At 45.2% G+C, this 15,051-nt stretch overlaps 1 protein-coding gene across 2 annotated transcripts in view; it reads left to right on the forward strand.

Moving 5' to 3' along the window:
- Positions 1–15,051, forward strand: part of usp43 (ubiquitin specific peptidase 43) — a 361,500-nt gene that overhangs the window by 335,432 nt on the left and 11,017 nt on the right. Inside the window, exons 10-13 of one of the 2 annotated variants that reach the window (XM_033044011.1) lie at positions 2,785–2,862; positions 5,556–5,685; positions 9,471–9,590; positions 12,022–12,250. In XM_033044011.1, coding sequence (XP_032899902.1) covers positions 2,785–2,862; positions 5,556–5,685; positions 9,471–9,590; positions 12,022–12,250 — 557 coding nt within the window. The remainder of the gene's footprint in view (positions 1–2,784; positions 2,863–5,555; positions 5,686–9,470; positions 9,591–12,021; positions 12,251–15,051) is intronic. The other variant, XM_033044012.1, reaches the window with a different exon arrangement.

Consider the following 15,051-nt stretch of genomic DNA (forward strand, 5'->3'; position numbering starts at 1 on the left):
TGATATTTTATTACATTGAAACACCTGTTACGATAATTGCTCCTCTATTTTAAGTTGTGGACTTCAAAGAGTGGTAGGCTCAGCCCAGTCCATCACAGGCTCAGCACTTCCCTCCATCAGAGGCATCAACGCGAGGCTCTGCCTCACCAAGGTGGCATCTATCATCAAGGATCTCCACCCTCCAGACCGTGCCCTCTTCTCGCTGCATCGGGAAGAGGTACTGAAGCTTGGTCCCCCACCACCAGGTTAAGTTACGGCTCCTTTCCTATTACTATCTACACAATCCTATCCTACCTCGAGAATGGGCAGCACAGTGGAAGAGTCGCTGCCATAGCGCCCAAGACCAGGATTGATTCTGACTATGGGTGCTGTCTGTACGGATGGTTTTACGTCTCCCTGTGACAGCGTGAGTTTTCTCCGGGTTCCTGTTCACGCCCCACCCCACCACCAACATGTACAGGTTGAGCAGTCCTGAACTTCTATCTTCCTCATTGGTGACCCTCGGACAATCTTTGATTAGATTGTACAAGCATTACCTTGCATTCAACGTTATTCCCTTATCATGTATCCATTCTGTAAATGGCTCGATTGTAATCATGTATTTTCATTCTGCTGACGGGATAGCACACAACAAAAGCTTTTCGCTGTACCTCGGTACACGTGACAATAAACTAAACTAAACTGAGGTTTGTAGGATAATTACCTTCAGTAAAATTGTGAATTGTCCCTCGTGTGTAGGTTAGTGTTTGTGTACAGGGTGATTGCTGGTCGGCATGGAGTCGGTGGGCTGAATGGCCTGTTTCCCACACTCTATCCTCTGAATGCTAACTAAAGTAAATGAAACACTAATCCCTCATCTCTGGCACTATCCTGGACTATTTTTCCTCTAATCGCATTTTGCATTCTGATTTAGGTTTTTTAAATGTTTATGTGGTGATTTATATATAATGCATGTGTTTGGCTGAATACATGTGTCTGTGATGCTGCTGCAATCAAGGGTTCTATTGAACCTGTACCTCACTGTCCTTGTGCATATACTGTAACAATAAACTCAACTTAACTTGAACTGTAATAGATATTCTGCATCACTCCCCCATCTGCAGGCAATGTGTCTGTGTTTTATTTTGTTGAGTAAAACACATTTACATTAGTATAAGAGTAGCTGATATAGAAACATAGAAACATAGAAATTAGGTGCAGGAGTAGGCCATTCGGCCCTTCGAGCCTGCACCGCCATTCAATATGATCATGGCTGATCATCCAACTCAGTATCCCGTACCTGCCTTCTCTCCATACCCTCTGATCCCCTTAGCCACAAGGGCCACATCTAACTCCCTCTTAAATATAGCCAATGAACTGGCCTCGACTACCCTCTGTGGCAGGGAGTTCCAGAGATTCACCACTCTCTGTGTGAAAAAAAGTTCTTCTCATCTCGGTTTTAAAGGATTTCCCCCTTATCCTTAAGCTGTGACCCCTTGTCCTGGACTTCCCCAACATCGGGAGCAATCTTCCTGCATCTAGCCTGTCCAACCCCTTAAGAATTTGTAACTTTCTATAAGATCCCCTCTCAATCTCCTAATATTGTAGTTGAGGTGGAGGCTATCTTTTATTACCAAAGTTTATTCAGGTCCCATATCTGGATTCAGGCCATTACTGTTTTACATCAATGATACCGAACCTAATGTTGTATTATTCTTGAGAGTGTAGGTAATACTGTGCCCACATGGGGTTTTTTTTTGTACCATACAGTTATGATAAAGCCAAGAGTTATTTGTTAAACAACATTTCAAAGTAAATAATTGGATCTTCACTGGACCTGATGGAACTGGACGTGCAGGCTTAAACTTGCAGTAAAATCAGATCCGTAGCCTTTGGAAAGGGTTCAGGTTTACCAGAATGATAGACATGAAATGCTGGAGTAACCCAGTCGGTCAGACAGCATCTTGAGAGAAAAAGAATAGGTGACGTTTCGGCTCGAGTCTGAATGCTACCTGGATTAGGGAGTATTAGCTACAAGGAGATGTCGGACAAACTTGGATTGTTTTCTCTGGGACGCCAGAGGCTCATCGAATATTTGATAGAAGTTTGTAAAATGATGAGGCATAGATAGGGGGAGACAGTCAGAGCCGTTTTCCCCAGGTAGGAAATGACAAAGACTAGAGGGCAAAGCTTGAAGGTAAGAGGGACAACGTTTAAAGGCGATGTTTTTTAATGCAGAGTGTGGTGGGTGGCTGGAAAACACTGCCATGGGTGGTGGTGGATACAATAGTGGTGTTTAAGATGCTTTTGGATAGGTACATGGATATGCAAGGAATGGAGGGATATGGATCATGTCCAGGCAGAGGAGATAGATTAGTTTATCTTGGCACCATGTTCGGCACAGATATTGTGAACCAAATGGTCTGTTCTTGTTCTAGAATGGATCAGACAGTATCTATAGAAATAAATAAAGAGTTGATATTTGATCTGATTGCTTCTGTTGTCCTACAGGGATAAAACCCTGGACACTTCCCAAACAGATTTTGTTGATAGCCATTGCAATAATATTGCGTGAAGAAATCAACTAACATCAAACAAACAAACATTGCTGTCTATATTGGGCATCACATCTTTGACAGACTAGTTATGAGATAGCTGTGCATTTCTTGCACGCTTTGAAACGTTTTAATTTGCATTAATTTGTATTGTTGTGTGGTGGAAGAAATCCTTTTGGTGATTTCAATGTAAGATCTACACATGGAAGTTGTGCCAGCATTTGCAATACCGATTTCTTTTCTTTCTAAGGGCATTGCGTTCCTGTGGTCCTGGTGGCCCCCCACATATAAAACTTGTCTTGGAGTGGGATCAAAGGATGAAGGACAGGTAAGTCAGAGGCTGCAGTCACCGCAGTACACAGTGTAAAACAACATCTGTAAATGCTGGAAATCTGTAACACAAACAGAAAATGCTGTACAATATTTCCAATACAACTGAAGATTGTAAAGGGCCCTGGGCTGGGGTTCGAGCCGGTGCGGGCTGCAACTCTGGGCCCGCGGGGAGGGAGAGTAGCGGGACACGGGGCAAGGACTAGGCTGCAGCCAAACGGGGCTAGCGGTGGTTTACATCAAAATCCTGGGGAGGTGGTGAGGAGGGGGGAGTGGGGGTGTGGGATAGGGGGGAGGGTGAGGAGGGGGAGTTGGGTGGAGGATGGGGAATTGAGGGAGAGGAGTGGGGTTAGGGAGGGGAGATGGGTTATAGAGGGAGGGAGGGACTGGGTGGGGGGAAGGAGAGGGAGGGAGAGGTGGACGGGGGGAGAGGAGGAGGAGAGGGGAAAGAAGAGGGATGGTGAGGTAATGGAGGAGGGGAAGAGGGAAGAGAGAGGAGGGGAGGGAGGGGGTGAGGGGAGGAAGCAGAGTGTTGTTGGAGGGTGGGAGAGGGAGGATAATGGAGGAGGGGACTGAAGAGGGAGAGTGAGATGCTTTCACATTGATCTTATATTTTACAAGTTATTGCTATCTTAAACATTAAAAATTGTTGCAGTCGTTCTCCCACCAGTTAGGTGAGTGCTACTGGGGGAATATTGCGTTGGGGGAACGGGACCCAACAGGTCCCACTTGGTCTAGTAGACAGTAACATCTAGTTCAGCAGTATACAAAGTCAGTCATACAGCATGGTAACAGGCCCTTCGGCCCAACTTGCCCTCACTGACCAACAGGTCCCATCTACACTAGTCCCACCTGCCTGCACTTGGCCCATAATCATTTAAATATATCCTATCCATGTATCTGTCCAAATATTATGATAGTACCTGCCTCAACTACCTCCTCAGGCAGCTTGTTGCACATGACCAACACCCTTTGTTATCCCTCAGGTCCGTATTAAATCTTTCCCCCCTCACCTTAAAGCTATGGCCTTTGGTTCTCGGTTCCCACATCTGGGCAAAAGACTGTGCATTTACCCTATCTATTCTTCTCATGATCTTGTACACTTCTATAAGATCACCTCTCATCCTTCTGCACTCCAAGGAATAAAGTACTACCGTACTCAACTACTCGCTGTAGCTCAGGCCCTCAATAGTCAATAGATCTAACTGCACTGTTACTAATTCAAATCTCAAAGATTCAAAGTTATTTATTATTGCGTGTACCAACTAAGGTACAGTGATATTCTATTTACCATACAGCCATAGTAACAAAAGCAACAAGACACACAACTACATAAAAGTTAACATAAACATCCACCACAGGATTCCCCCCATTCCTCACTGTGATGGAAGGCAATAAAATCCAATCTTCCCTCTTTATTCTCCCGTGGACGGGGCAGTTGAACCTTCTGCAGTCGGGGCGATCGAAGCTCCCGGGTCAGGGCGGTAGAAGCTCCTGCGGCCTGGAGCTTCCGGTCGGACCCTAACCAGGGACCGCCAGCTCCACGATGTTAAATCCGCAGGTCCCACGGTTGGAGCACCCGAAGTCGGTCTCCAGCAGAGGCCGCTAACGCCATGATGTTAGGTCGCAGTGCGGACGGAGATACAATACGGCACAAATCGCATCTCCGTCGAGGTAAGAGATTTAAACAAGTTTCTCCAGGTGCTCCGGTTTCCTCCCACGCTCCAAAGACAACAGGTTTGTAGGTTAATTGGCTTTAGTAAAACAGTAAATTATCCCTAGTGTGTAGGATACTGCTAGTGATCGCTGGTCGGCACAGACTCTGTGGGCCGAAGAGCCTGTTTCCACACTGTATCTCTAAAGTAATGTCTAAAGGTGACATGTCGGGTCAGATCATAGAAACATAGAAACATAGAAATTAGGTGCAGGAGTAGGCCATTCGGCCCTTCGAGCCTGCACCGCCATTCAATATGATCATGGCTGATCATCCAACTCAGTATCCCATACCTGCCTTCTCTCCATACCCTCTGATCCCTTTAGCCACAAGGGCCACATCTAACTCCTCAGTCTGAGGAAGGGTCCCGACCCGACACACGTGACCTATCCATGGTCTCCAGGGATGCCACTTGACCCGCTGTTCAGCATTTAATGTATTTCTGCAATTCTTTATTTCTACTTTCTAATCAGGTACCTCCATTAAAATATGTACATTGATACAGGACTGAAGGTATGATCTCAGAGGAAACACTAGCTGAGCTAAGAATGTTAACCCTGGAGATGAGACAGATCTAAACACTCACTGTTATTTATAATAACAAACACTCAATAGCAAATACTAATGCAGAAATATTGGTCAGTGTGGGCAAGTTGGGTCGAAGGGCCTGTTTCCATGCTGTGTGACTATTATTCTATGAATCTGCTTAGATAGGAACAGTTTTGAGTTAAGGGAGGTTAATAGCTCTATGAAATAGATTGACAAGAAAGATAAAAGGCTTCGGAGAGAACTACAGTTTAATAAAATAAGTGATTGGAGATGGGTGATAGGGTTCAATGTGATATAGTACTAGGTTCTAATGGCTGATCATTTGGTCTTCATGTTTGTGTATTCCACTGCATCTGCACTGCTCTGTGGAAGGCACAGTGGGCATTTTTGCAGTGTGTATTCACAGAGGGTTATTTATTTGCTTTCAGCTTGTTTGGAAGTATTCAGGAGGAAGTAATCCAGGATGCAGAGAGTGTTCGCATCCAGCAACAAGCACATCAACAGGCACATGGCTGTACACTGGCTGAGTGCTTTGACATGTACACAAAGGAGGAGCAGGTAGGATGGGAGTTATGAATCTGTCGTGGTATATGTAGTGTTCAACAGGAACGCCCTTAATACCTTGTAATAAAATATGTTCTAAAAGTCCTTGACAGTACAATAATGCCACTGTTATAGTTGCAACCTCATAGCGCCATGGACCCAGGTTCGCTCCTGACCTCGGGTGCTGTCAATGTGGAGTTTTAACACTCTTTCTGTGACCGCGTGGGTTTACCCTGGGTGCTCTGGTTTCCTCCCACATCACAATGATGTGTGGATTTGTAGGGTTGATTGTCCACTGTAAAACTGCCCCTTCAACATGGGGTGTGGATGAGAAAGTGCATAACGTAGAACTCGTGTGAGCGGGTGATTGATGGTTGGCGTGGACTTGGTGGGCCGAAGGGCCTGTTTCCGCGCTGTATCTCTAAACTCTAAACTGCAATATTTGATGAAGAAGTTCCCAGAACAGTGTTTTTCGTTTCTCAGTGTAACATCGTGTTGCAGCAGTGTTTTTAGGGACTCGGATGCAATTTATTGGGACTTTCTTGTGAAACAAAAGCTACTCTTGATAGCAATGTCTATAAAACCACTGGATTGTTGCAAAAACCTATTTGGCTCAATAATATTTCTTTAGTTTTTAGACAGAGGGTGGTGAACCTGTGGAATTCATTGCCATGGAAGGCTGTGGAGGCCAGGTCAATGGATATTTTTTAAGGCAGAGATTGACAGGTTGTATGGTTGTCAGGGGTTATGGGGAGAATGGGGTTGAGAGGTTAGAGGATACATTAGAGGATACATTAGAGGATACATTAGAGGATACATTAGCCATGATTGAGTGGCGGAGTAGATTCGATGGGTGGATTGGGCTATTTCTGTTCACGTAGCTTGTGAACATATGAATTTCACTATCATCGCCAGTCTAGTCCATTTGTGACCCCTCTTCTCTTTGATGTGTTTGTCTCATGAATTGCCCAGCAAACCTCACTTGCCATATCAGCGTGGTAGCCATAACCACAGCAACCATAGAGAAACATACTACGTGTCGGAAGGAACCGCAGATGCTGGTTTACACTGAATATAGGCGCAAGACACTGGAGTAACTCAGCGGGTCAGACCTGAAATGTCACCTACTCCTTTGCTGCAGAGACACTGCCTGACCCGCTGAGTTACTCTGGCACTTTGTGCCTATCTTCGAGGAACGTAATGATACCTGTGGCACTCTTCCACAGGGAGTGTAGGATGGAAAGTGCAGTAATTTGTGTGGACAGCCAGCGGTTGAGGGGCAACAAAAGGAAAGAGTGCTTGCAGAGGGTCAGACAGACCTGGGTGGGGTGGTGCAGAGCAGGATTATGTGGGGAACCATAGAAACCCTGACTGGGAAGGCTTCAAAAGAAGAATAGCACAAGACTGCAATGTACGCAGGTCTGGACGACACACACATCTCCAAAACCCTTCTGCCTGCTCTTGACAGCGAAAACAAGCTGCATAAAGTATTCTGTCCTTCAATGTGGAGCTTAGGTGACCATCTGAATGGATCTGTGTGTGTGCATCAGTCTGTAGAGACTTTGCTGAGGTGAGCTGAGCGGATCTTGAGTCAAGGAAGCTGACAATGACAATGACCTAAGATAGACACAAAATGCTGGAGTAACTCAGCGAGTTAGGCAGCATCTCTGGAGAAAAAGGATGGGTGATGTTTCGGGTTGGGAACCTTCTTTAGACTTGTCCTCGATGAGTAGAAGTGTATTTGAAGTTATATTTGAATATATATTTGAATGAAGTTGTATTTGAAGATGTATTTGAAGTTATAGCAAGTGTCCTGACTGAAATACAATCTGAATGCCAGCCTTTAAATGGCATATTTAAGCAAAACCACAGTTAAACGTAATAAAAGGGAGTAATATACACCAGCTCTATGTGTTATGTGTGGGAAGGAACTGCCGATGCTGATTCATACCAAAGATAAGACACAAAATACTGGAGTCGTTCAGAGGGTCAGGCAGCATCACTGGAGAAAATCAATGGGTGACTTGTTGGGTTGGAACCCATTCTCAAACTGATTGTATATGGGGAGGGGGGTGGGGGGCTGGAAGTAAGAAAAGATCAGGACAAATCAGGGTTGCAACAAATGACTTCAAGCAGGGAGGTTCTTGAATCGGGTGATTGTTATCTGGGGATGGTGTGACCCCCAGAGGGAAATGTTGTTGCGAACTGTGTAACTGGTTAACCAAATGTTAGTGGATGAAGGGGGGCAAGGGGAGATGATGGGGAGGGGAGTGTGTAAAGAAGTTGCCTACAATTAGAAAATTCAACATTGATAATGCTGAGCAGCTTACAATCCATTTGTAATGCGTAGAGGTATGAACGTTGAATTCTTTAGACTTTACCAGCAATCACCTCGTACACAAACACACTCATTTACACTTCCTCCAAAGCCAATTATCCTGCAAACCTGCTCCCCTTTGGGGTGTGGGAGGAAACTGGAGCCCACGCGGTTACAGGGAGAACGTTGTACAGACAGTGCCCGCAGTCAGGATTGAACCCAGGCCTCTGGCGCTGTAAGGCAGCAACTCTACCGCTGCGCCACCGTGCCACCCCTAATTCTCTAATTATAAGTAAATCTCGGTTGTTTTGTGAAGAACTACAAACTGCTAATTTTCGAACTATGGTGGTTGAAAGTCACACCAGGAATAAATTGGAGGGGAGGAAGTGAAGCAGGGGGTGGATTATATTGGAAAAGGGGTGATATTTCAAAACAAAACCTGGAGTTGAATATCTGGCTGGATAATAAGATGCCTGGAAGGATGCAGCATCAATCTGGTCTGGGTGAAGTCAATTCTAATCTGTACAGCACCATTTATTGTTTACAAATGTGAAACAATATCTGTAGCTTAGTGCACTGTATTAATCCATCAAAAACCATCAAAAGAAGCTGAATTCTGCATCCTATGAATGAAATTCTGAAGAACCACATCTGGAACTTAATTGGGTTTTAATCTGGCGACAGGCAACTCTTTAGTTCACTCATTTCTCCCATATTGTTGAATTGTTTCTCAAAAAGTCAACCGTTCCCCATGGAGGTTTCAGCAAATGGCTTCATATTGGAGCTCTTCCATGCACCAGCCCTCAAGAGGAGCATGAGAATGGGTTACCCTTCTGTTGATGCTTGTGATTTACTGTTGATTGCCTGAGCGTTTGGCACCTAGGCTAACAGTCGGGCTGAAATCAGCATTTTACCAAGTGCTGTAAATCACTGATGTGCGATCATCTGTCAATGCAATCATTGTGATCTATTGTAATATATAGAGGGCATACTCTAGACATGAAACTTTATTTTCTGATGCAACCTACAGCAACTGGTGGCCCGGCACCTCCTTTAATCCGGACAACATTACGAGAGCGCACTTGAAATGCCCACGGAAGTCCCTTCCGAAAATGTGGCACCTAGGCCGGGTGAGGCGGCCAATCGAGTCCTCATCGAGACTTCCTTGGCCGATTGGCGGGTGGAATTTCCTGCCTACGGTTGGGGCTCTGGAACTCTGGCCCAAACAGAGCCAGTGGATCTGTTCCCATTGCCGACTTTCAATGCGACTTCCCTTGGTCCCCTTGGTTACTCGATAGCCTGGGCAGACATTTCCAGTACTGTTGAACTCCTCTCGCAGGCCATGACCTCTAACTATTTGGTCTGGCAAAACGGATATTCCAGAAAGGCTCGGGAACCAAGGGTTGCTGGTAAATTGGTGGTGGACCTGTGTTTCTCAATGATGAAAGCCATGATGATGACGTGGGTCGTTTCCTTTTTACAGCTAGCCCCAGATGATGCCTGGCGATGTCCTCACTGTAAAAACCTTCAGCAGGGCATGGTCAAGCTCAATCTATGGACTTTGCCTGACATTCTTATTATCCACCTGAAAAGATTTCGCCAGGTATTTATGAGCGGGATTTATTTAATATTTAATAATTTCTCTGCAATAATCATAATTTCTGTCACAGTAAACGGTGTTATGATTAAGCTCACAGAATGACGACTTAACATAGTATTTATTATATGGAAGAACAGTGCATGATGTTTTGAAGAACTGATGTATCTGTCCAAGTGCATTTTAAAAGGCACTTTGATATAGCACCTGCTTCAACTACCTCCTCTGGCAGAACAGCCTGATAGAGTCTTACAACGTGGAAACAGGCCTTTCAGCCCAACTTGCCCACACCGGCCAACTTGTAACATCCACACTAGTCCCACCTCCCTGCATTTGGCATGCATCTCTGTCCTATCCATGTACCTGTCTAATGTTTCTTAATAGTAAATAGCGTTTTATTGTTGTTACTTTGAACATTCAATGGGTAATTTGCACATCTGTCTGATAAATCGTAGGGAGAAGGTCTTCAAGAATCAATGCAACACTTACATCTGCTATCTCTGATTCATATTTGAACAGGCAGATCCTCGTATCTGCCTGTTCAAGCCCTCTAGGCCTCGCTCAGACAGAGACACTCCAGAAGGTCACGCAGTCCTAAGCGCTCTTCCAGAAGATCGACACAGGACCTCGTGGCAGCGGACTTTATAGATCCCCGGACCTTGAGGGGCCAAACCACATGGGGGTGGTCTCTTTACAATCCGATAACAGATATCGATTAACCCCATACATGACAGACATTTCCCTAACCCAACAATACAGTGACTAATGCATTGTATTCAAACAGCGTTTCTCAGAGGAAACAAACATCGCAACATGTGCCCTGATATGCAAGAAAACCAGACAAGGCTCAATGCTTAATCCAAGCAACATCCAGCAAAGTAAAGCTTTGCAACATTATTTACAATGTGTATGTCTGGTTTGCATTCATCCAATCCATTCTATGCATTTTGCACCTAATTGTCAGGGTCTGCAGATGTTCCCATTTTCTTCCTGCAGCTCTGATCTAGGCTCTAGACAAACTGCCACCATTCTGCAGCTGGTCCCAGTTCTACAGAAATCACCTTTCCAATTTGGCCAGGATTAACAATCTCAGGTGGTCAACTAACACGAACTCCCTGGTAAAGAAGGCACAACAACTGCTTTACTTCCGAAGATCACTCAGGAAAGTCAACTTGCCACAACAGCTGCTAGTGTCATTCTACCGTTGCTCCATAGAGAGTGTCCTGGCACATGGCATCCTGGTATGGTACGGCAACAGTTTTGCGGCTGACAAGAAGGCTCTGCAGAGAGTCATCAATAAAGCCCAGAAGATCACCAACACACACCTGCCGGCCCTGGTAGAGATCTATAGCTCTTGTTGCCTGCAGAAGGCATCACTTATACTAAAGGACTCATCTCATCCCACACATCATTTGTTTGCCCTTCTGCCCTCAGGAAAGTGTTACAGGTCCATCAAATCACACACCACAAGATTAACGAACAGTTTCTACCCCAAGGCCATCGCCACTCTGAACTCTGCACTGAACACACAGCTCCCATTGCCAATATTCTGTACTGCCACAACACTAGACTGTGAATATTGCCGTTTTGTATTCGTTATTATTTATTATTTATCTGATATGTTGGAGCTCCGCTCGGTCAGTGCGCCTGAAATTTTGTCGTATGTATTTACAATGACAATAAAGTGTATTATTATTATTATTATTGTTTTGTTCAGTTTTGGGAAGGATGTCGTTACTCAGAAAGAGAGCAGAGAAGATTTACGAGGATGTTGCCATGATTTGAGACTCTAGAGGGAGAGGTTGGGCAGGCTAGGACTTTATTCCTTGGAGCTCAGGAGGCTGAGGGGTGATTGTATAGAGGTGTATAAAATCGTTTTATGAGGGGAACAGATAGAGGAGACGCACATAGTCCTTTGTCCAGAGTAGGGCAATCAAGAATGAGCAGACATAGGTTTAAGGTTAGGGGGGAAAGATTTAATCGGAACTTGAGGGGTAATTCTTTCACCCAGAGGGTGGTGGGTTTATGGAACGAGCTGCCGGAGGAGGTAGTTGAGGCAGGTACTATATCAGCATTTAAAAGACATTTGGACAGGTACATAGATAGGAAACATTTAGAAAGATATGGGCTAGACACAGGCTAATGGGACCAGCATAGTTGGGGCATCGTTGGCATGGAGGAGTTGGCCCAAGGGGTCTGACTATGACTCTATAAGTGGGTCATAATGAAGAGTGAAGATTTTTATTTTTGTTTTTCCTGTGCATTAGAATGTTAATAACCTGCTTACAATAATGTTGCCAAAATGTTTCATTTAGGTTTTTGTTTCACAATGTTGGTCAAACCTTAAACATTTGGTCCTGTATTACTGCAAGGTTTAGAGGATGCAACTCAGTAATGGAGATAGAACTTATAACAGGTCCATATTTGAATTTCTCAGGTGGGAGAGAGAAGATCCAAACTGTCCACGCTGGTCACATTCCCACCCATTGGCATCGACATGGCTCCACACGTGGTCAAGAGGAATCAGAGCGCCAGGAACTTTTTATCCCATTGGTCACCATGGCGACGACCACGTACACCTTCCGGCAGTAAAGATGAAAACTTTGTGTATGACTTGTACGCTGTGTGCAACCACCATGGTGGTATGCAGGGTGGTCACTATACAGGTAGGACTCCATTATTCCTGCAATCTGGCACATTGTATGTTTAGTTTCGGACAGCATGTCGGTGCAGTGGTAGAGTTGCTGCCTTACAGCAACAGAGACCAGGGTTCAATCCTGACCACGGGTGCTGTCTGTACAGAGCTTCTACATTCTCCCTGTGGCCGCGTGTGTTTTCTCCGGGTGCTTTGGTTTCCTTAGACTTTTATGACATTCGAGATACAGTGTGTAAACAGGCCCTTTGTCCCGCTGAGCCAACCAGCGATCACCTCGTATACTAACACCAGCCTACACACGAGGGACAATTTACAATTTGACCAAAGCCAATGAACCTACAAACTGATAGGCAACATTTCAGGTTGGGACTCTTCTCCAGAATGGCCCAAAGCTTCACCTATCCACGTTCTCCAGAGCTACCTGGCCTACTGAATTACTCCAACACCTTGTGTCTTTTTTTAACCTGTGTTCATGTTTTTGCAGCACTTTAGGGCTTATGCCAAGGTTCATTTTTACCAACAAATGCTGATATTTTATGCACACGCACATAAAATCATGTGAAACAGTAAATCATGATCTTCTGAGAGCTCTGGGATGGCGGGACTGACATACGATGAAAGAATGGATCGACTGGGCTTCTATTTACTGGACTTTAGAAGGATGAGAGGAGATCTTATAGAAACATCTTATGGAAATAAGGGGTAGGCCATTTAGGACTGAGATGAGAAAAAACCTTTTCAGCCAGTTGTGAATCTGTGGAATTGTCTGCCACAGAAGGCAGTGGAGGCCAATTCACTGGATGTATTCATGAGTGATAGATATAGCTCTTGGGGCTAATGGAATCAAGGGATATGGGGAGAAAGCAGGAATGGGGTACTGATTCTGGATGATCAGCCATGATCATATTGAATGGCGGTGCTGGTTCGAAGGGCCGAACGGCCTACTCCTGCACCTATTTTTAATGTTTCTATGTTTCTAACTTCACTGGCGAGCTGTCTGTCCTGCACATTTTATAAGAGCGCTTATTTAGAGCATGTAATTCTTTCAAGCATCAAACACTTCCCTTCCATTAGCCATTTGAGCCATTGCACATAAATAAATCATTTGACTTATGGTCAGCAAAATGACATTTAACCTCCAAGTCCAAGGATCAGTTTCTTAAACAATTGGTCTGCCAACAGTCACAACACACAACAAGGTACACGGGAAACAGTTCTCCCACTGTCCCTCCTGGTGGTCCCCCCACTCCGGGTCCCCATTGTCTACCCCTCCCCCCTCACGCTCATCAACCGTTGATCGCGGTTCAATCGCGAAGCCCCACTGCTGCCGCTGAGGTTCGCGCTGCTGCTGAGACCCCACCACCGCGGGGGGCCCTGTTGATGTTGAGGCTCACACTGCCGCCGAGGCTCCCATCTTCGCCTCTGCCCGGTGGGAGGCCTGTGGGCGAGTCGGGCCTACCGGGGTGCGTTCCGGTCGGCGCCACGATTGTTCGGCGAGTGGATCGGGCCCGCGTGGCTCCCCGGGCCCATTATTTTATCAAATTCGTGACTCCACTAATACTTGAAGTCACCTCTGCTTGCATAAACTTGATTTGGTTAGGCTATAATGTCTATTAAAATAACCATTGTACTTGCTTGTAATTACAGCTCAATGCTTGCAACGATTGTAGTTCTATTCCCTAAAGTCCATTTCAGAATTTGGTCACAGACAGCTTCACAGCTTCACAGCTGTCGGTTGATTAATTAAATAATATTACAGCTTCAAGACGCAATTTGGACTTCAATTAGCACTTTTGTTCAATGATAAATACATCTTCATTTCACAGCCCATGGTTTCTGAGAGCAGGCAATAATTAAATGCCAGTCCATGTCCAAAGATGCTCTTCAAGAGCATCAGCTGCTTGATAGGAACTGCCACCTTGTGCCAAGTGGGATTAACAGGAGCACTGCCTTTTCAGCTTTGGGGACAGCTCCAGAGCTACAGAGCCTTGAAGAGGTTTCAACTGTCTGTAAGGTGGAATAGGAAGAGGATCTGGAGACACATGGGACTGCGCATGCTAGAATTACCCAGATCAGGCAGCATCTCTGGACCACATGGATAGGCAATGTTTAGTTTAGTTTTGTTTATTGTCACGTGCATGAGGTACAGTGAAAAGCTTTTGTTGCGTGCTAACCAGTCAGCGGAATGACAATACATGATCACAATCGAACCATCCACAGTGTACAGATACACGATGAAGAGAATAAGGTGAATAATGTTTAGTGCCAGATAAAGTCCAATCAAAGATAGTCCAAGGGTTTCCAATGAGGTAGATAGTAGCTCATGACTTTCCCTCCCGTTGTTGGTAGGATAGTTCCGTTGCCTGATAACAGCTGGGAAGAAACTGTCCCACTATCTGGAGGAGTGCGTTTTCACACCTCTACCTCTTGCCTGATGGGGGAGGGGAGAAAAGGGAGTGGTCGGGGTGTGACACATCCTTGATTATGCTGGTGGCTTTACGGAGGCAGCATGAGGCATGAGGAAGGGAGGTTGGTTTGTGTGAAGGTCTAGATTGCGTCCACACTTTCCGCAATTCCTTGCGGTCTGTTGCAAAACCACACTATGATGGATCCCGATAAAATGCTTTCCACGGTGCATCTGTAGAACTTGGTGAGAATTGTTGGGGGCATGCTGAACATTTGGGATCAGGAAAGCATGAAGAAAATGAACTAGATCTTCAGAGTCTGCAGAAGGGTCCCGACCTGAAACATCAGAATCAGATTAGAATCAGAATCATTTTATTGGCCAAGTTTGTACACGTACAAGGAATT

The sequence above is a fragment of the Amblyraja radiata genome, chromosome 26 (assembly GCF_010909765.2).
Source record: "Amblyraja radiata isolate CabotCenter1 chromosome 26, sAmbRad1.1.pri, whole genome shotgun sequence".
Classification (NCBI taxonomy): Eukaryota; Metazoa; Chordata; class Chondrichthyes; order Rajiformes; family Rajidae; genus Amblyraja; species Amblyraja radiata.